The 20,793-nt window shown below is 51.4% G+C and overlaps 1 protein-coding gene across 1 annotated transcript in view; it reads left to right on the forward strand.

Annotated features, from left to right (window-relative positions):
• Window positions 1–9,245: 9,245 nt before the first annotated feature.
• Window positions 9,246–20,793, forward strand: part of LOC137306831 (contactin-5-like) — a 107,739-nt gene continuing 96,191 nt past the window's right edge. The window contains exons 1-2 of the mRNA XM_067976230.1: window positions 9,246–9,349; window positions 13,041–13,222. Of these exons, the coding sequence (XP_067832331.1) occupies window positions 9,246–9,349; window positions 13,041–13,222 (286 nt within the window). The remainder of the gene's footprint in view (window positions 9,350–13,040; window positions 13,223–20,793) is intronic.

Below are 20,793 nucleotides of genomic sequence, written 5' to 3' on the forward strand. Positions count from 1 at the left end.
GAGAGAGAGAGACTGGGGGGGAATAGAGAGAGAGAAAGAGACTGAGGGAATAGAGAGAGAGAAAGAGACTGGGGGGAATAGAGAGAGAAAGAGACTGGGGGAAATAGAGAGAGAGAAAAAGACTGGGGGAATAGAGAGAGAGAAAGAGACTGGGGGGAATAGAGAGAGAAAGAGACTGGGGGAATAGAGAGAGAGAAAGAGACGGGGGAATAGAGAGAGAGAAAGAGACTGGGGGGAATAGAGAGAGAGAAAGAGACTGGGGGAATAGAGAGAGAGAAAGAGACTGGGGAATAGAGAGAGAGAAAGAGACTGGGGGGAATAGAGAGAGAGAGAGAGACTGGGGGAATAGAGAGAGAGAAAGAGACTGGGGGGAATAGAGAGAGAGAAAAAGACTGGGGGAATAGAGAGAGAGAAAGAGACTTGGGGAATAGAGAGAGAGAAAGAGACTGGGGGAATAGAGAGAGAGAAAGAGACTGGGGGAATAGAGAGAGAGAAAGAGACTGGGGGGAATAGAGAGAGAAAGAGACTGGGGGGAATAGAGAGAGAGAAAGAGACGGGGGAATAGAGAGAGAGAAAGAGACTGGGGGGAATAGAGAGAGAGAAAGAGACTGGGGGAATAGAGAGAGAGAAAGAGACTTGGGGAATAGAGAGAGAGAAAGAGACTGGGGGGAATAGAGAGAGAGACTGGGGGGAATAGAGAGAGAGAAAGAGACTGGGGGGAATAGAGAGAGAGAAAGAGACTGAGGGAATGGAGAGAGAGAGAGACTGGGGGGACTAGAGAGAGAGACTGGGGGGAATAGAGAGAGAGAAAGAGACTGGGGGGAATAGAGAGAGAGACTGGGGGGGAATAGAGAGAGAGAAAGAGACTGGGGGGAATAGAGAGAGAGAAAGAGACTGGGGGGAATAGAGAGAGAGAAAGAGACTGGGGGGAATAGAGAGAGAGACTGGGGGGGAATAGAGAGAGAGAAAGAGACTGGGGGGAATAGAGAGAGAGAGAGACTGGGGGGGAATAGAGAGAGAGAAAGAGACTGGGGGGAATAGAGAGAGAGAAAGAGACTGGGGGGAATAGAGAGAGAGAAAGAGACGGGGGAATAGAGAGAGAGAAAGAGACTGGGGGGAATAGAGAGAGAGAAAGAGACTGGGGGAATAGAGAGAGAGAAAGAGACTGAGGGAATAGAGAGAGAGAAAGAGACTGGGGGGAATAGAGAGAGAGAAAGAGACTGAGGGGGAATAGAGAGAGAGAGAGACTGAGGGAATAGAGAGAGAGAGTGGGGGGGAATAGAGAGAGAGAAAGAGACTGGGGAGGAATAGAGAGAGAGAAAGAGACTGGGGGAATAGAGAGAGAGAAAGAGACTGGGGGAATAGAGAGAGAGACTGGGGGGAATAGAGAGAGAGAAAGAGACTGGGGGAATAGAGAGAGAGAAAGAGACTGAGGGGAATAGAGAGAGAGAAAGAGACTGGGGGGGAATAGAGAGAGAGAAAGAGACTGAGGGGGAATAGAGAGAGAGAAAGAGACTGGGGGGAATAGAAAGAGAGAGAGAGTGGGGGGAATAGAGAGAGAGAAGGAGACTGAGGGGGAATAGAGAGAGAGACTGGGGGGGAATAGAGAGAGAGAAAGAGACTGGAGGGAATAGAGAGAGAGAAAGAGACTGGGGGGGAATAGAGAGAGAGAAAGAGACTGAGGGGGAATAGAGAGAGAGAAAGAGACTGAGGGGGAATGGAGAGAGAGAAAGAGACTGGAGGGAATAGAGAGAGAGAAAGAGACTGGGGGGGAATAAAGAGAGAGAAAGAGACTGGAGGGAATAGAGAGAGAGAAAGAGACTGGGGGGGAATAAAGAGAGAGAAAGAGACTGAGGGGGAATAGAGAGAGAGAAAGAGACTGAGGGGGAATAGAGAGAGAGAAAGAGACTGGGGGGAATAGAGAAAGAGAAAGAGACTGGGGGGGAATAGAGAGAGAGAAAGAGACTGGGGGGGAATAGAGAGAGAGAAAGAGACTGAGGGGGAATAGAGAGAGAGACTGGGGGGAATAGAGAGAGAGAAAGAGACTGGAGGGAATAGAGAGAGAGAAAGAGACTGGGGGGGAATAAAGAGAGAGAAAGAGACTGAGGGGGAATAGAGAGAGAGAAAGAGACTGAGGGGGAATAGAGAGAGAGAAAGAGACTGGGGGGAATAGAGAAAGAGAAAGAGACTGGGGGGAATAGAGAGAGAGAAAGAGACTGGAGGGAATAGAGAGAGAGAAAGAGACTGGGGGGGAATAGAGAGAGAGAAAGAGACTGGGGGGGAATAGAGAGAGAGAAAGAGACTGGGGGGAACAGAGAGAGAGACTGGGGGGAATAGGGAGCGAGAAAGAGACTGGGGGGAATAGAGGGAGAGAAAGAGACTGTGGGGGAATAGAGAGAGAGAAAGATACTGAGGGGAATAGAGAGAGAGAAAGAGACTGGGGGGGAATAGAGAGAGAGAAAGAGACTGAGGGGGAATAGAGAGAGAGAAAGAGACTGGGGGGGAATAGAGAGAGAGAAAGAGACTGGGGGAATAGAGAGAGAGAAAGAGACTGAGGGGGAATAGAGAGAGAGAAAGAGACTGGGGGGGAATACAGAGAGAGAAAGAGACTGGGGGGAACAGAGAGAGACTGGGGGGGAATAGAGAGAGAGAAAGAGACTGGGGGGAATAGAGAGAGAGAAAGAGACTGGGGGGAATAGAGAGAGAGAAAGAGACTGGGGGGGAATAGAGAGAGAGAAAGAGACTGGGGGGGAATAGAGAGAGAGAAAGAGACTGGGGGGGAATAGAGAGAGAGAAAGAGACTGAGGGGGAATAGAGAGAGAGACTGGGGGGGGAATGGAGAGAAAGAGACTGGGGGGAATAGAGAGAGAGAAAGAGACTGGGGGGGAATAGAGAGAGAGAAAGAGACTGGGGGGGAATAGAGAGAGAGAAAGAGACTGAGGGGGAATAGAGAGAGAGAAAGAGACTGAGGGGAAATAGAGAGAGAAAGATACGGAAAGGGAGTGAGAGACACAGAAGGGTGGACAGAGGGAGGGAGAGACTGAGACAGAGAACAAGAGAGACAGAGAAATGGAGACAGGTAAAGGGACAGAGGGCAGGACTGAGATGGAGAGAAAGACACAAAGATGGGGAGAGTGAGGGAAGGTTTTGGAGTGAGCAGTAAACACTGACTGGGATTGTTTGAGGTGAGACAGGAATTGTCTGGGCCCTGATATCTCATTCTCACACACAGTGAGAGTGAGAGTGGGGGGAATTTGTTGTCTGTTTATTGCCAATGTCTCTGTGTCCAGAGTGATTGTGAAAGCTCACATTAAATCGTCAGTAACATGCCCAGCCTCAGGGTGTCAGGGCGGTTGGCGAGAATTCAGTTCACAAATCCAATGTGTACATCACATCTATAATTCATTCCATTTATTTATTTATGGATGTTTGTGTTCCTCGAGGAAAGGATTGTCAGTGCAGACAAATGAGGTGTTCTCCAACTGAACTACGAGATCCAGCACGGGTTAGATACAGAGTAAAGCTCCCTCTACACTGTCCCATCAAACACTCCCGGGGCAGGTACAGGGTTAGATACAGAGTAAAGCTCCCTCTACACTGCCCCGTCAAACACTCCCAGGGCAGGTACAGGGTTAGATACAGAGTAAAGCTCCCTCTACACTGTCCCGTCAAACACTCCCGGGGCAGGTACAGGGTTAGATACAGAGTAAAGCTCCCTCTACACTGTCCCATCAAACACTCCCAGGGGCAGGTACAGGGTTAGATACAGAGTAAAGCTCCCTCTACACTGTCCCATCAAACACTCCCAGGGCAGGTACAGGGTTAGATACAGAGTAAAGCTCCCTCTACACTGTCCCATCAAACACTCCCAGGGCAGGTACAGGGTTAGATACAGAGTAAAGCTCCCTCTACACTGTCCCATCAAACACTCCCAGGGGCAGGTACAGGGTTAGATACAGAGTAAAGCTCCCTCTACACTGTCCCATCAAACACTCCCAGGGCAGGTACAGGGTTAGATACAGAGTAAAGCTCCCTCTACACTGTCCCATCAAACACTCCCAGGGCAGGTACAGGGTTAGATACAGAGTAAAGCTCCCTCTACACTGTCCCATCAAACACTCCCAGGGCAGATACAGGGTTAGATACAGAGTAAAGCTCCCTCTACACTGTCCCATCAAACACTCCCAGGGCAGGTACAGGGTTAGATACAGAGTAAAGCTCCCTCTACACTGTCCCATCAAACACTCCCAGGGCAGGTACAGCACGGGTTAGATACAGAGTAAAGCTCCCTCCACACTGTCCCATCAAATAGAATCATAGAATCATAGAAGTTACAACATGGAAACAGGCCCTTCGGCCCAACATGTCCATGTCGCCCAGTTTATACCACTAAGCTAGTCCCAATTGCCTGCACTTGGCCCATATCCCTCGATACCCATCTTCCCCATGTAACTGTCCAAATGCTTTTTAAAAGACAAAATTGTACCCGCCTCTACTACTGCCTCTGGCAGCTCATTCCAGACACTCACCACCCTTTGAGTGAAAAAATTGCCCCTCTGGATCCTTTTGTATCTCTCCCCTCTCACCTTAAATCTGTGCCCCCTCGTTATAGACTCCCCTACCTTTGGGAAAAGATTTTGACTATCGACCTTATCTATGCCCCTCATTATTTTATAGACTTCTATAAGATCACCCCTTAACCTCCTACTCTCCAGGGAATAAAGTCCCAGTCTGTCTAACCTCTCCCTGTAAGTCAAACCATCAAGTCCCGGTAGCATCCTAGTAAATCTTTTCTGCACTCTTTCTAGTTTAATAATATCCTTTCTATAATAGGGTGACCAGAACTGTACACAGTACTCCAAGTGTGGCCTCACCAATGCCCTGTACAACTTCAACAAGACATCCCAACTCCTGCATTCAATGTTCTGACCAATGAAACCAAGCATGCTGAATGCCTTCTTCACCACCCTATCCACCTGTGACTCCACTTTCAAGGAGCTATGAATCTGTACTCCTAGATCTCTTTGTTCTATAACTCTCCCCAACGCCCTACCATTAACGGAGTAGGTCCTGGCCCGATTCGATCTACCAAAATGCATCACCTCACATTTATCTAAATTAAACTCCATCTGCCATTCATCGGCCCACTGGCCCAATTTATCAAGATCCCGTTGCAATCCTAGATAACCTTCTTCACTGTCCACAATGCCACCAATCTTGGTGTCATCTGCAAACTTACTAACCATGCCTCCTAAATTCTCATCCAAATCATTAATATAAATAACAAATAACAGCGGACCCAGCACCGATCCCTGAGGCACACCGCTGGACACAGGCATCCAGTTTGAAAAACAACCCTCGACAACCACCCTCTGTCTTCTGTCGTCAAGCCAATTTTGTATCCAATTGGCTACCTCACCTTGGATCCCGTGAGATCTAACCTTATGTAACAACCTACCATGCGGTACCTTGTCAAATGCTTTGCTAAAGTCCATGTAGACCACGTCTACTGCACAGCCCTCATCTATCTTCTTGGTTACCCATTCAAAAAACTCAATCAAATTCGTGATACATGATTTTCCTCTCACAAAACCATGCTGACTGTTCCTAATTAGTCCCTGCCTCTCCAAATGCCTGTAGATCCTGTCCCTCAGAATACCCTCTAACAACTTACCCACTACAGATGTCAGGCTCACTGGTCTGTAGTTCCCAGGCTTTTCCCTGCCGCCCTTCTTAAACAAAGGCACAACATTTGCTACCCTCCAATCTTCAGGCACCTCACCTGTAGCGGTGGATGATTCAAATATCTCTGCTAGGGGACCCGCAATTTCCTCCCTAACCTCCCATAACGTCCTGGGATACATTTCATCAGGTCCCGGAGATTTATCTACCTTGATGCGCGTTAAGACTTCCAGCACCTCCCTCTCTGTAATATGTACACTCCTCAAGACATCACTATTTATTTCCCCAAGTTCCCTAACATCCATGCCTTTCTCAACCGTAAATACCGATGTGAAATATTCATTCAGGATCTCACCCATCTCTTGTGGTTCCGCACATAGATGACCTTGTTGATCCTTAAGAGGCCCTACTCTCTCCCTAGTTACCCTTTTGCCCTTTATGTATTTGTAGAAGCTCTTTGGATTCACCTTTGCCTGATCTGCCAAAGCAATCTCATATCCCCTTTTTGCCCTCCTGATTTCTCTCTTAACTCTACTCCGGCAATCTCTATACTCTTCAAGGGATCCACTTGATCCCAGCTGCCTATGCATGTCATATGCCTCCTTCTTATTTTTGACTAGTGCCTCAATCTCCCGAGTCATCCAAGGTTCCCTACTTCTACCAGCCTTGCCCTTCCAGGGCAGGTACAGGGTGAGATACAGAGTAAAGCTCCCTCTACACTGTCCCATCAAACACTCCCAGGGGCAGGTACAGGGTTAGATACAGAGTAAAGCTCCCTCTACACTGTCCCATCAAACATTCCCAGGGCAGGTACAGCACGGGTTAGATACAGAGTAAAGCTCCCTCTACACTGTCCCATCAAACACTCCCAGGGCAGGTTCAGTACAGGTTAGATACAGAGTAAAGCTCCCTCTACACTGTCCCATCAACACTCCCAGGGCAGGTACAGCACGGGTTAGATACAGAGTAAAGCTCCCTCTACACTGTCCCATCAAACACTCCCAGGGCAGGTACAACACGGGTTAGATACAGAGTAAATCTCCCTCTACACTGTCCCATCAAACACTCCCAGGGCAGGTACAGGGTTAGATACAGAGTAAAGCTCCCTCTACACTGTCCCATCAAACACTCCCAGGGCAGGTACAGGGTTAGATACAGAGTAAAGCTCCCTCCACACTGTCCCATCAAACACTCCCAGGGGCAGGTACAGGGTTAAATACAGAGTAAAGCTCCCTCTACACTGTCCCATCAAACACTCCCAGGGCAGGTACAGGGTTAGATACAGAGTAAAACTCCCTCTACACTGTCCCATCAAACACTCCCAGGGCAGGTACAGCACAGGTTAGATACAGAGTAAATAGTGAGAAGGTGGGGAGGAGGATATGGGTTATGGTGAGAAGATGGGGAGGAGGATATGGGTTATGGTGAGAAGATGGGGAGGAGGATATGGGTTATGGTGAGAAGATGGGAAGGAGGATATGGGTTATTGTGAGAAGGTGGGGAGGTGAGGATATGGGTTATGGTGAGAAGGTGGGGAGGAGGATATGGGTTATGGTGAGAAGGTGGAGAGGAGGATATGGGTTATGGTGAGAAGATGGGGAGGAGGATATGGGTTATGGTGAGAAGATGGGGAGGAGGATATGGGTTATGGTGAGAAGATGGGGAGGAGGATATGGGTTATGGTGAGAAGGTGGGGAGGTGAGGATATGGGTTATGGTGAGAAGGTGGAGAGGAGGATATGGGTTATGGTGAGAAGATGGGGAGGAGGATATGGGTTATGGTGAGAAGATGGGGAGGAGGATATGGGTTATGGTGAGAAGATGGAGAGGAGGATATGGGTTATGGTGAGAAGATGGGGAGGAGGATATGGGTTATGGTGAGAAGGTGGGGAGGTGAGGATATGGGTTATGGTGAGAAGGTGGAGAGGAGGATATGGGTTATGGTGAGAAGGTGGGGAGGTGAGGATATGGGTTATAGTGAGAAGGTGGGGAGGAGGATATGGGTTATGATGAGAAGGTGGGGAGGAGGATATGGGTTATGGTGAGAAGGTGGGGAGGAGGATATGGGTTATGGTGAGAAGGTGAGGAGGAGGATATGGGTTATGGTGAGAAGGTGAGGAGGAGGATATGGGTTATGGTGAGAAGGTGGGGAGGTGAGGATATGGGTTATGGTGAGAAGATTTGGAGGAGGATATGGGTTATGGTGAGAAGATGGAGAGGAGGATATGGGTTATGGTGAGAAGGTGGGGAGGTGAGGATATGGGTTATAGTGAGAAGGTGGGGAGCTGAGGATATGGGTTATGGTGAGAAGATGGCGAGGAGGATATGGGTTTTGGTGAGAAGGTGGGGAGGAGGATATGGGTTATGGTGAGAAGATGGGGAGGAAGATATGGGTTTTGGTGAGAAGATGGGGAGGAGGATATGGGTTTTGGTGAGAAGGTGGGGAGGAGGATATGGGTTATGGTGAGAAGATGGGGAGGAGGATATGGGTTATGGTGAGAAGATGGGGAGGTGAGGATATGGGTTATGGTGAGAAGATGGGGAGGAGGATATGGGTTATGGTGAGAAGGTGGGGAGGTGAGGATATGGGTTATGGTGAGAAGATGAGGAGGAGGATATGGGTTATGGTGAGAAGGTGGGGAGGAGGATATGGGTTATGGTGAGAAGGTGGGGAGGAGGATACGGGTTATAGTGAGAAGATGGGGAGGAGGATATGGGTTATGGTGAGAAGGTGGGGAGGAGGATATGGGTTATGGTGAGAAGGTGGAGAGGAGGATATGGGTTATAGTGAGAAGATGGGGAGGCGGATATGGGTTATAGTGAGAAGATGGGGAGGAGGCTATGGGTTATGGTGAGAAGATGAGGAGGAGGATATGGGTTATGGTGAGAAGATGGGGAGGAGGATATGGGTTATGGTGAGAAGGTGGGGAGGAGGATATGGGTTATGGTGAGAAGGTGGAGAGGAGGATATGGGTTATGGTGAGAAGATGAGGAGGAGGATATGGGTTATAGTGAGAAGATGGGGAGGAGGATATGGGTTATGGTGAGAAGATGGGGAGGAGGATATGGGTTATAGTGAGAAGATGAGGAGGAGGATATGGGTTATGGTGAGAAGGTGGGGAGGTGAGGATATGGGTTATGGTGAGAAGGTGGGGAGGAGGATATGGGTTATAATGAGAAGGTGGGGAGGAGTATATGGGTTATGGTGAGAAGGTGGGGAGGAGGATATGGGTTATGGTGAGAAGGTGGGGAGGAGGATATGGGTTATAGTGAGAAGATGGGGAGGAGGATATGGGTTATAGTGAGAAGATGGGGAGGAGGATATGGGTTATGGTGAGAAGGTGGGGAGGAGGATATGGGTTATGGTGAGAAGGTGGGGAGGAGGATATGGGTTATAGTGAGAAGATGGGGAGGATCTATGAAAGGGGACAGGCTTATTAGGGCTGATGGCCTCTTCCCATCCCTAAAAGTTCTAAAGTCCACACATCGAAGAGCGAGATGATCCAAGTGTTTGCTGAAATGGAGTGTGGAATTCTGGAACTAAGGCAAGTTGCCTTTTGGAAGATGGTCCCAGTCTCAGGCGGCCTGACCGAGGCAGCGAGCAAGAATGTAATCATTAAAGAGCTGCATGTCCTCAACAGACGTCTCTTCACACGGAATGAGATAAGGTGTTAAACAAAATGAGGCTGACACTAATTAAAGATGTGAAGGATGGATCTCCAGGGAAATTAATTATTAAATGTGGACAGGGTCATTGTGCAAAGATGGACTAATGGGATTGAATTCACTGCTTCATGGAGTGCGATCAGCAATCTGATAAAGCAACTCACATCGGCAAATCTCTTCAAGTATCGCACTCCTCACCCCTCGCTGCTCACAAGAGATAACACTGAGAGTTTAAAGTTCCTGTCGGAGTCCGTTCAAAGTGATTCGTTCAGTCACTTGTCTTGTTTGTAGCTCATTCTGGGGATGTGGGCGTCGCTGGCGAGGCCGGCATTTATTGCCCATCCCTAATTGCCCCTTGAGAAGGTGGTGGTGAGCCGCCTTCTTGAACCGCTGCAGTCCGTGTGGTGACGGTTCTCCCACAGTGCTGGTAGGGAGGGAGTTCCAGGATTTTGACCCAGCGACGATGAAGGAACGGCCGATATATTTCCAAGTCGGGATGGTGTGTGACTTGGAGGGGAACGTGCAGGTGGTGGTGTTCCCATGTGCCTGCTGCCCTTGTCCTTCTAGGTGGTAGAGGTCGTGGGCTTGGGAGGTGCTGTCGAAGAAGCCTTGGCGAGTTGCTGCTTTCCGCCCGTTAGAACTGGAATTCTCAGCGGGAATGGCCAAGATGGCAGCTGCGTCTCCCACTCCCCGTGTATCGCGAGGCAGAAACAGAGTCCGCTATCAAAGGATTCAGGGAACGTTCATCAACAGAGAAACAGAGATCAGAATTCAACACCTGATCCCAGTCCCCACATATCAACCAACGGGACATTGAGTTCAAGAATAAAATCCCACATTGAAGAGGGCAGGAGGTCAGTGGGGTCAAGGGGCCATTAGATGGTTTTGTGGAGAGAGGAGGGAATGAGGGGTAAGGGGAGCAGGTGGGGTATGGACCAAGGTTAGGTGGGTAGGTGGGGTTATGGGTTAAGATAAGATGGGTAGGTGGGTTATGGGTTAAGATAAGGTGGGTAGGTGGGTTATGGGTTAAGATAAGATGGGTAGGTGGGTTATGGGTTAAGAAAAGGTGGGTAGGTGGGTTATGGGTTAAGATGAGGTGGGTAGGTGGGTTATGGGTTAAGGTGAAGTCGGTAGGTGGGTTATGGGTTAAGATGAGGTGGGTAGGTGGGTTATAGGTTAAGGTGAAGTAGGTAGGTGGGTTATGGGTTAAGATGAGGTGGGGAGGTGGGTTATGGGTTAAGATGAGGTGGGTAGGTGGGTTATGGGTTAAGATTAGGTGGGTTATGGGTTAAGGTGAAGTAGGTAGGTGGGGTTATGCGTTAAGCTAAGGTGGGGAGGTGGGGTTATGGGTTAAGCTAAGGTGGGGAGGTGGGGTTATGGGTTAAGATGAGGTGGGTAGGTGGGTTATGGGTTAAGATTAGGTGGGTTATGGGTTAAGGTGAAGTAGGTAGGTGGGTTATGGGTTATGTTGAGGTGGGTAGGTGGGTTATGGGTTACGTTGAGGTGGGTCGGTGGGTTATGGGTTACGTTGAGGTGGGTCGGTGGGGTTATGGGTTACGTTGAGGTGGGTCGGTGGGTTATGGGTTACGTTGAGGTGGGTCGGTGGGTTATGGGTTATGTTGAGGTGGGTCGGTGGGTTATGGGTTACGTTGAGGTGGGTCGGTGGGTTATGGGTTACGTTGAGGTGGGTCGGTGGGTTACGGGTTATGTTGAGGTGGGTCGGTGGGTTACGGGTTACGTTGAGGTGGGTCGGTGGGTTATGGGTTACGTTGAGGTGGGTCGGTGGGTTATGGGTTACGTTGAGGTGGGTCGGTGGGTTACGGGTTATGTTGAGGTGGGTCGGTGGGTTACGGGTTACGTTGAGGTGGGTCGGTGGGTTATGGGTTACGTTGAGGTGGGTCGGTGGGTTATGGGTTAAGATAAGGTGGGTAGGTGGGTTATAGGTTAAGGTGAGGTGGGTCGGTGGGTTATGGGTTACGTTGAGGTGGGTCGGTGGGGTTATGGGTTATGTTGAGGTGGGTAGGTGGGTTATGGGTTAAGATAAGGTGGGTAGGTGGGTTATAGGTTAAGGTGAGGTGGGTCGGTGGGGTTATGGGTTACGTTGAGGTGGGTAGGTGGGTTATGGGTTACGTTGAGGTGGGTAGGTGGGTTACGGGTTATGTTGAGGTGGGTAGGTGGGGTTACGGGTTATGTTGAGGTGGGTCGGTGGGTTACGGGTTATGTTGAGGTGGGTCGGTGGGGTTACGGGTTATGTTGAGGTGGGTCGGTGGGGTTACGGGTTATGTTGAGGTGGGTCGGTGGGTTACGGGTTATGTTGAGGTGGGTCGGTGGGTTACGGGTTACGTTGAGGTGGTCGGTGGGGTTACGGGTTATGTTGAGGTGGGTCGGTGGGTTACGGGTTATGTTGAGGTGGGTCGGTGGGTTACGGGTTATGTTGAGGTGGGTCGGTGGGTTACGGGTTACGTTGAGGTGGGTCGGTGGGTTATGGGTTATGTTGAGGTGGGTCGGTGGGTTACGGGTTATGTTGAGGTGGGTCGGTGGGTTACGGGTTATGTTGAGGTGGGTCGGTGGGTTACGGGTTATGTTGAGGTGGGTCGGTGGGTTACGGGTTATGTTGAGGTGGGTTGGTGGGTTACGGGTTATGTTGAGGTGGGTCGGTGGGTTACGGGTTATGTTGAGGTGGGTCGGTGGGTTACGGGTTACATTGAGGTGGGTAGGTGGGTTACGGGTTATGTTGAGGTGGGTCGGTGGGTTACGGGTTATGTTGAGGTGGGTCGGTGGGGTTACGGGTTATGTTGAGGTGGGTCGGTGGGGTTACGGGTTATGTTGAGGTGGGTCGGTGGGTTACGGGTTATGTTGAGGTGGGTCGGTGGGGTTACGGGTTATGTTGAGGTGGGTCGGTGGGTTACGGGTTATGTTGAGGTGGGTCGGTGGGTTACGGGTTACGTTGAGGTGGGTCGGTGGGGTTACGGGTTACGTTGAGGTGGGTCGGTGGGTTACGGGTTATGTTGAGGTGGGTCGGTGGGTTACGGGTTATGTTGAGGTGGGTCGGTGGGTTACGGGTTATGTTGAGGTGGGTAGGTGGGTTACGGGTTATGTTGAGGTGGGTAGGTGGGTTACGGGTTATGTTGAGGTGGGTTGGTGGGTTACGGGTTATGTTGAGGTGGGTCGGTGGGTTACGGGTTACGTTGAGGTGGGTCGGTGGGTTACGGGTTATGTTGAGGTGGGTCGGTGGGTTACGGGTTATGTTGAGGTGGGTTGGTGGGTTACGGGTTATGTTGAGGTGGGTCGGTGGGTTATGGGTTACGTTGAGGTGGGTCGGTGGGTTACGGGTTATGTTGAGGTGGGTCGGTGGGTTACGGGTTATGTTGAGGTGGGTCGGTGGGTTACGGGTTATGTTGAGGTGGGTAGGTGGGTTACGGGTTACGTTGAGGTGGGTAGGTGGGTTACGGGTTATGTTGAGGTGGGTCGGTGGGTTACGGGTTACGTTGAGGTGGGTAGGTGGGTTACGGGTTACATTGAGGTGGGTCGGTTGAGTTGATCTGTCCGAAGGGGAAACACTGATTGAACTGATGGACTGTCCATTAACTGTGCGAGTGGGACTGTACCTGCCCAGTAGGATTGTGCTCACTCTGGGCCTTGTTGCCCGTCTCTGTGACTCTCTTTGACTGACTCACTGTGTCACTATTTCAGCCCCGTTCCCACCATCACCTGGCGCAAGCTGGACGGTAACTTACCGAGCAGGGCAAGACTGAGGAAATCACAGGCCGTGCTGGAGGTGCTCAACATTCAGACGGGTGATGCAGGGATCTACGAGTGTAAAGTGGAAAATACACGAGGGGGGAACGCTGTCCGAGGGATGCTGCAGGTGTACAGTAAGTGTAAACAGGGCCGTACAGTGAGTGTAAACTGGGCCGTACAGTGAGTGTAAACAGGGCCGTAGAGTGAGTGTAAACAGGGCCGCACAGTGAGTGTAAACAGGGCCGTACAGTGAGTGTAAATTGGGCCGTAGAGTGAGTGTAAACTGGGCCGTACAGTGAGTGTTACAGGGCCGTACAGTAAGTGTAAACAGGGCCGTACAGTGAGTGTAAACTGGGCCGTAGAGTGAGTGTTACAGGGCCGTACAGTGAGTGTTACAGGGCCGTACAGTAAGTGTAAACAGGGCCGTACAGTGAGTGTAAACTGGGCCGTAGAGTGAGTGTTACAGGGCCGTACAGTGAGTGTTACAGGGCCGTACAGTGAGTGTTACAGGGCCGTACAGTAAGTGTAAACTGGGCCGTAGAGTGAGTGTAAACTGGGCCGTACAGTGAGTGTAAACAGGGCCGTACAGTGAGTGTAAATTGGGCCGTAGAGTGAGTGTAAACTGGGCCGTACAGTAAGTGTAAACAGGGCCGTACAGTGAGTGTTACAGGGCCGTACAGTGAGTGTAAACAGGGCCGTACAGTGAGTGTTACAGGGCCGTACAGTGAGTGTAAACAGGGCCGTACAGTGAGTGTAAACTGGGCCGTAGAGTGAGTGTAAACTGGGCCGTACAGTAAGTGTAAACAGGGCCGTACAGTGAGTGTTACAGGGCCGTACAGTAAGTGTAAACAGGGCCGTACAGTGAGTGTAAACTGGGCCGTAGAGTGAGTGTTACAGGGCCGTACAGTGAGTGTTACAGGGCCGTACAGTAAGTGTAAACTGGGCCGTAGAGTGAGTGTAAACTGGGCCGTACAGTGAGTGTAAACAGGGCCGTACAGTGAGTGTAAACTGGGCCGTAGAGTGAGTGTAAACTGGGCCGTACAGTAAGTGTAAACAGGGCCGTACAGTGAGTGTTACAGGGCCGTACAGTGAGTGTAAACAGGGCCGTACAGTGAGTGTTACAGGGCCGTACAGTGAGTGTAAACAGGGCCGTACAGTGAGTGTTACAGGGCTGTACAGTAAGTGTAAACTGGGCCGTAGAGTGAGTGTAAACTGGGCCGTACAGTGAGTGTAAACAGGGCCGTACAGTGAGTGTAAACTGGGCCGTAGAGTGAGTGTAAACTGGGCCGTACAGTAAGTGTAAACAGGGCCGTACAGTGAGTGTTACAGGGCCGTACAGTGAGTGTAAACAGGGCCGTACAGTGAGTGTTACAGGGCCGTACAGTGAGTGTAAACAGGGCCGTACAGTGAGTGTAAACTGGGCCGTAGAGTGAGTGTAAACTGGGCCGTACAGTAAGTGTAAACAGGGCCGTACAGTGAGTGTTACAGGGCCGTACAGTGAGTGTTACAGGGCCGTACAGTGAGTGTAAACAGGGCCGTACAGTGAGTGTTACAGGGCCGTACAGTGAGTGTAAACAGGGCCGTAGAGTGAGTGGAAACAGGGCAGTACAGTGAGTGTTACAGGGCCGTACAGTGAGTGTAAACAGGGCCGTACAGTGAGTGTTACAGGGCCGTACAGTGAGTGCTACAGGGCCGTACAGTGAGTGTTACAGGGCCGTACAGTGAGTGCTACAGGGCCGTACAGTGAGTGTTACAGGGCCGTGCAGTGAGTGTTACAGGGCCGTGCAGTGAGTGTTACAGGGCCGTACAGTGAGTGTTACCAGGGCCGTACAGTGAGTGTTACAGGGCCGTACAGTGAGTGTTACAGGGCCGTACAGTGAGTGTTACAGGGCCGTACAGTGAGTGTAAACAGGGCCATACAGTGAGTGTTACAGGGCCGTACAGTGAGTGTTACAGGGCCGTACAGTGAGTGTATACAGGGCCGTACAGTGAGTGTTACAGGGCCGTACAGTGAGTGTTACAGGGCCGTACAGTGAGTGTAAACAGGGCCGTACAGTGAGTGTAAACAGGGCCGTACAGTGAGTGTTACAGGGCCGTACAGTGAGTGTTACAGGGCCGTACAGTGAGTGTAAACAGGGCCGTACAGTGAGTGTAAACAGGGCAGTACAGTGAGTGTTACAGGGCCGTACAGTGAGTGTAAACAGGGCCGTACAGTGAGTGTAAACAGGGCCGTACAGTGAGTGTTACAGGGCCGTACAGTGAGTGTTACAGGGCCGTACAGTGAGTGTAAACAGGGCCGTACAGTGAGTGTTACAGGGCCGTACAGTGAGTGCTACAGGGCCGTACAGTGAGTGTTACAGGGCCGTACAGTGAGTGTTACAGGGCCGTACAGTGAGTGTTACAGGGCCGTACAGTGAGTGTTACAGGGCCGTACAGTGAGTGTAAACAGGGCCGTACAGTGAGTGTTACAGGGCCGTACAGTGAGTGTTACAGGGCCGTACAGTGAGTGTTACAGGGCCGTACAGTGAGTGTAAACAGGGCCGTACAGTGAGTGTTACAGGGCCGTACAGTGAGTGTAAACAGGGCCGTACAGTGAGTGTAAACAGGGCAGTACAGTGAGTGTTACAGGGCCGTACAGTGAGTGTAAACAGGGCCGTACAGTGAGTGTTACAGGGCCGTACAGTGAGTGTAAACAGGGCCGTACAGTGAGTGTTACAGGGCCGTACAGTGAGTGTTACAGGGCCGTACAGTGAGTGTTACAGGGCCGTACAGTGAGTGTTACAGGGCCGTACAGTGAGTGTAAACAGGGCCGTACAGTGAGTGTTACAGGGCCGTACAGTGAGTGTTACAGGGCCGTACAGTGAGTGTTACAGGGCCGTACAGTGAGTGTAAACAGGGCCGTACAGTGAGTGTTACAGGGCCGTACAGTGAGTGTAAACAGGGCCGTACAGTGAGTGTTACAGGGCTGTACAGTGAGTGTTACAGGGCCGTACAGTGAGTGTAAACAGGGCCGTACAGTGAGTGTTACTGGGCCGTGCAGTGAGTGTTACCAGGGCCGTACAGTGAGTGTTACAGGGCCGTACAGTGAGTGTAAACAGGGCCGTACAGTGAGTGTTACAGGGCCGTACAGTGAGTGTCAACAGGGCCGTACAGTGAGTGTTACAGGGCCGTACAGTGAGTGTAAACGGCCGTACAGTGAGTGTTACAGGGCCGTACAGTGAGTGTTACAGGGCCGTACAGTGAGTGTAAACAGGGCCGTACAGTGAGTGTAAACAGGGCCGTAGAGTGAGTGTTACAGGGCCGTACAGTGAGTGTAAACAGGGCCGTAGAGTGAGTGTAAACAGGGCAGTACAGTGAGTGTTACAGGGCCGTACAGTGAGTGTAAACAGGGCCGTACAGTGAGTGTTACAGGGCCGTACAGTGAGTGTTACAGGGCCATACAGTGAGTGCTACAGGGCCGTACAGTGAGTGTTACAGGGCCGTACAGTGAGTGCTACAGGGCCGTACAGTGAGTGTTACAGGGCCGTACAGTGAGTGTTACAGGGCCGTACAGTGAGTGTTACCAGGGCCGTACAGTGAGTGTTACAGGGCCGTACAGTGAGTGTTACAGGGCCGTACAGTGAGTGTTACAGGGCCGTACAGTGAGTGTTACAGGGCCGTACAGTGAGTGTTACAGGGCCGTACAGTGAGTGTAAACAGGGCCATACAGTGAGTGTTACAGGGCCGTACAGTGAGTGTTACAGGGCCGTACAGTGAGTGTTACAGGGCCGTACAGTGAGTGTAAACAGGGCCGTACAGTGAGTGTTACAGGGCCGTACAGTGAGTGTTACAGGGCCGTACAGTGAGTGTTACAGGGCCGTACAGTGAGTGTAAACAGGGCCGTACAGTGAGTGTAAACAGGGCAGTACAGTGAGTGTTACAGGGCCGTACAGTGAGTGTAAACAGGGCCGTACAGTGAGTGTAAACAGGGCCATACAGTGAGTGTTACAGGGCCGTACAGTGAGTGTTACATGGCCGTACAGTGAGTGTAAACAGGGCCGTACAGTGAGTGTTACAGGGCCGTACAGTGAGTGTAAACAGGGCCGTACAGTGAGTGTAAACAGGGCCGTACAGTGAGTGTTACAGGGCCGTACAGTGAGTGTAAACAGGGCAGTACAGTGAGTGTTACAGGGCCGTACAGTGAGTGTAAACAGGGCCGTACAGTGAGTGTTACAGGGCCGTACAGTGAGTGTAAACAGGGCCGTACAGTGAGTGTTACAGGGCCGTACAGTGAGTGTAAACAGGGCCGTACAGTGAGTGTTACAGGGCCGTACAGTGAGTGTTACAGGGCCGTACAGTGAGTGTAAACAGGGCCGTACAGTGAGTGCTACAGGGCCGTACAGTGAGTGTTACAGGGCCGTACAGTGAGTGTTACAGGGCCGTACAGTGAGTGTAAACAGGGCCGTACAGTGAGTGTTACAGGGCCGTACAGTGAGTGTTACAGGGCCGTACAGTGAGTGTAAACAGGGCCGTACAGTGAGTGCTACAGGGCCGTACAGTGAGTGTTACAGGGCCGTACAGTGAGTGTAAACAGGGCCGTACAGTGAGTGCTACAGGGCCGTACAGTGAGTGTTACAGGGCCGTACAGTGAGTGTTACAGGGCCGTACAGTGAGTGTTACCAGGGCCGTACAGTGAGTGTTACAGGGCCGTACAGTGAGTGTTACAGGGCCGTACAGTGAGTGTTACAGGGCCGTACAGTGAGTGTAAACAGGGCCGTACAGTGAGTGTTACAGGGCCGTACAGTGAGTGTTACAGGGCCGTACAGTGAGTGTAAACAGGGCCGTACAGTGAGTGTTACAGGGCCGTACAGTGAGTGTAAACAGGGCCGTACAGTGAGTGTTACAGGGCCGTACAGTGAGTGTAAACAGGGCCGTACAGTGAGTGTAAACAGGGCAGTACAGTGAGTGTTACAGGGCCGTACAGTGAGTGTAAACAGGGCCGTACAGTGAGTGTAAACAGGGCCGTACAGTGAGTGTTACAGGGCCGTACAGTGAGTGTTACAGGGCCGTACAGTGAGTGTAAACAGGGCCGTACAGTGAGTGTTACAGGGCCGTACAGTGAGTGTAAACAGGGCCGTACAGTGAGTGTAAACAGGGCCGTATAGTGAGTGTTACAGGGCCGTACAGTGAGTGTAAACAGGGCAGTACAGTGAGTGTTACAGGGCCGTACAGTGAGTGTTACAGGGCCGTACAGTGAGTGTTACAGGGCCGTACAGTGAGTGTAAACAGGGCCGTACAGTGAGTGTAAACAGGGCCGTACAGTGAGTGTTACAGGGCCGTACAGTGAGTGTTACAGGGCCGTACAGTGAGTGTAAACAGGGCCGTACAGTGAGTGTTACAGGGCCGTACAGTGAGTGTAAACAGGGCCGTACAGTGAGTGTTACAGGGCCGTACAGTGAGTGTAAACAGGGCCGTACAGTGAGTGTTACTGGGCCGTACAGTGAGTGTTACCAGGGCCGTACAGTGAGTGTTACAGGGCCGTACAGTGAGTGTTACAGGGCCGTACAGTGAGTGTAAACAGGGCCGTACAGTGAGTGTAAACAGGGCCGTACAGTGAGTGTTACAGGGCCGTACAGTGAGTGTAAACGGCCGTACAGTGAGTGTAAACAGGGCCGTACAGTGAGTGTTACAGGGCCGTACAGTGAGTGTTACAGGGCCGTACAGTGAGTGTAAACAGGGCCGTACAGTGAGTGTTACAGGGCCGTACAGTGAGTGTTACAGGGCCGTACAGTGAGTGTTACAGGGCCGTACAGTGAGTGTAAACAGGGCCGTACAGTGAGTGTTACAGGGCCGTACAGTGAGTGTAAACAGGGCCGTACAGTGAGTGTAAACTGGGCCGTAGAGTGAGTGTAAACTGGGCCGTACAGTAAGTGTAAACAGGGCCGTACAGTGAGTGTTACAGGGCCGTACAGTGAGTGTTACAGGGCCGTACAGTGAGTGTAAACAGGGCCGTACAGTGAGTGTTACAGGGCCGTACAGTGAGTGTAAACAGGGCCGTAGAGTGAGTGTAAACAGGGCAGTACAGTGAGTGTTACAGGGCCGTACAGTGAGTGTAAACAGGGCCGTACAGTGAGTGTTACAGGGCCGTACAGTGAGTGCTACAGGGCCGTACAGTGAGTGTTACAGGACCGTACAGTGAGTGCTACAGGGCCGTACAGTGAGTGTTACAGGGCCGTGCAGTGAGTGTTACAGGGCCGTGCAGTGAGTGTTACCAGGGCCGTACAGTGAGTGTTACAGGGCCGTACAGTGAGTGTTACAGGGCCGTACAGTGAGTGTTACAGGGCCGTACAGTGAGTGTAAACAGGGCCATACAGTGAGTGTTACAGGGCCGTACAGTGAGTGTTACAGGGCCGTACAGTGAGTGTGTACAGGGCCGTACAGTGAGTGTTACAGGGCCGTACAGTGAGTGTTACAGGGCCGTACAGTGAGTGTAAACAGGGCCGTACAGTGAGTGTTACAGGGCCGTACAGTGAGTGTTACAGGGCCGTACAGTGAGTGTAAACAGGGCCGTACAGTGAGTGTAAACAGGGCAGTACAGTGAGTGTTACAGGGCCGTACAGTGAGTGTAAACAGGGCCGTACAGTGAGTGTAAACAGGGCCGTACAGTGAGTGTTACAGGGCCGTACAGTGAGTGTTACAGGGCCGTACAGTGAGTGTAAACAGGGCCGTACAGTGAGGGTTACAGGGCCGTACAGTGAGTGTAAACAGGGCCGTACAGTGAGTGTAAACAGGGCCATACAGTGAGTGTTACAGGGCCGTACAGTGAGTGTTACAGGGCCGTACAGTGAGTGTAAACAGGGCCGTACAGTGAGTGTAAACAGGGCCGTACAGTGAGTGTTACAGGGCCGTACAGTGAGTGCTACAGGGCCGTACAGTGAGTGTTACAGGGCCGTACAGTGAGTGTTACAGGGCCGTACAGTGAGTGTTACAGGGCCGTACAGTGAGTGTTACAGGGCCGTACAGTGAGTGTTACAGGGCCGTACAGTGAGTGTAAACAGGGCCGTACAGTGAGTGTTACAGGGCCGTACAGTGAGTGTTACAGGGCCGTACAGTGAGTGTTACAGGGCCGTACAGTGAGTGTAAACAGGGCCGTACAGTGAGTGTTACAGGGCCGTACAGTGAGTGTAAACAGGGCCGTACAGTGAGTGTAAACAGGGCAGTACAGTGAGTGTTACAGGGCCGTACAGTGAGTGTAAACAGGGCCGTACAGTGAGTGTTACAGGGCCGTACAGTGAGTGTTACAGGGCCGTACAGTGAGTGTAAACAGGGCCGTACAGTGAGTGTTACAGGGCCGTACAGTGAGTGTTACAGGGCCGTACAGTGAGTGTAAACAGGGCCGTACAGTGAGTGTTACAGGGCCGTACAGTGAGTGTTACAGGGCCGTACAGTGAGTGTTACAGGGCCGTACAGTGAGTGTAAACAGGGCCGTACAGTGAGTGTTACAGGGCCGTACAGTGAGTGTAAACAGGGCCGTACAGTGAGTGTTACAGGGCTGTACAGTGAGTGTTACAGGGCCGTACAGTGAGTGTAAACGGCCGTACAGTGAGTGTAAACAGGGCCGTACAGTGAGTGTTACAGGGCCGTACAGTGAGTGTTACAGGGCCGTACAGTGAGTGTAAACAGGGCCGTACAGTGAGTGTTACAGGGCCGTACAGTGAGTGTTACA

Source organism: Heptranchias perlo, chromosome 45 (genome assembly GCF_035084215.1).
Source record: "Heptranchias perlo isolate sHepPer1 chromosome 45, sHepPer1.hap1, whole genome shotgun sequence".
NCBI classification, from domain to species: domain Eukaryota; kingdom Metazoa; phylum Chordata; class Chondrichthyes; order Hexanchiformes; family Hexanchidae; genus Heptranchias; species Heptranchias perlo.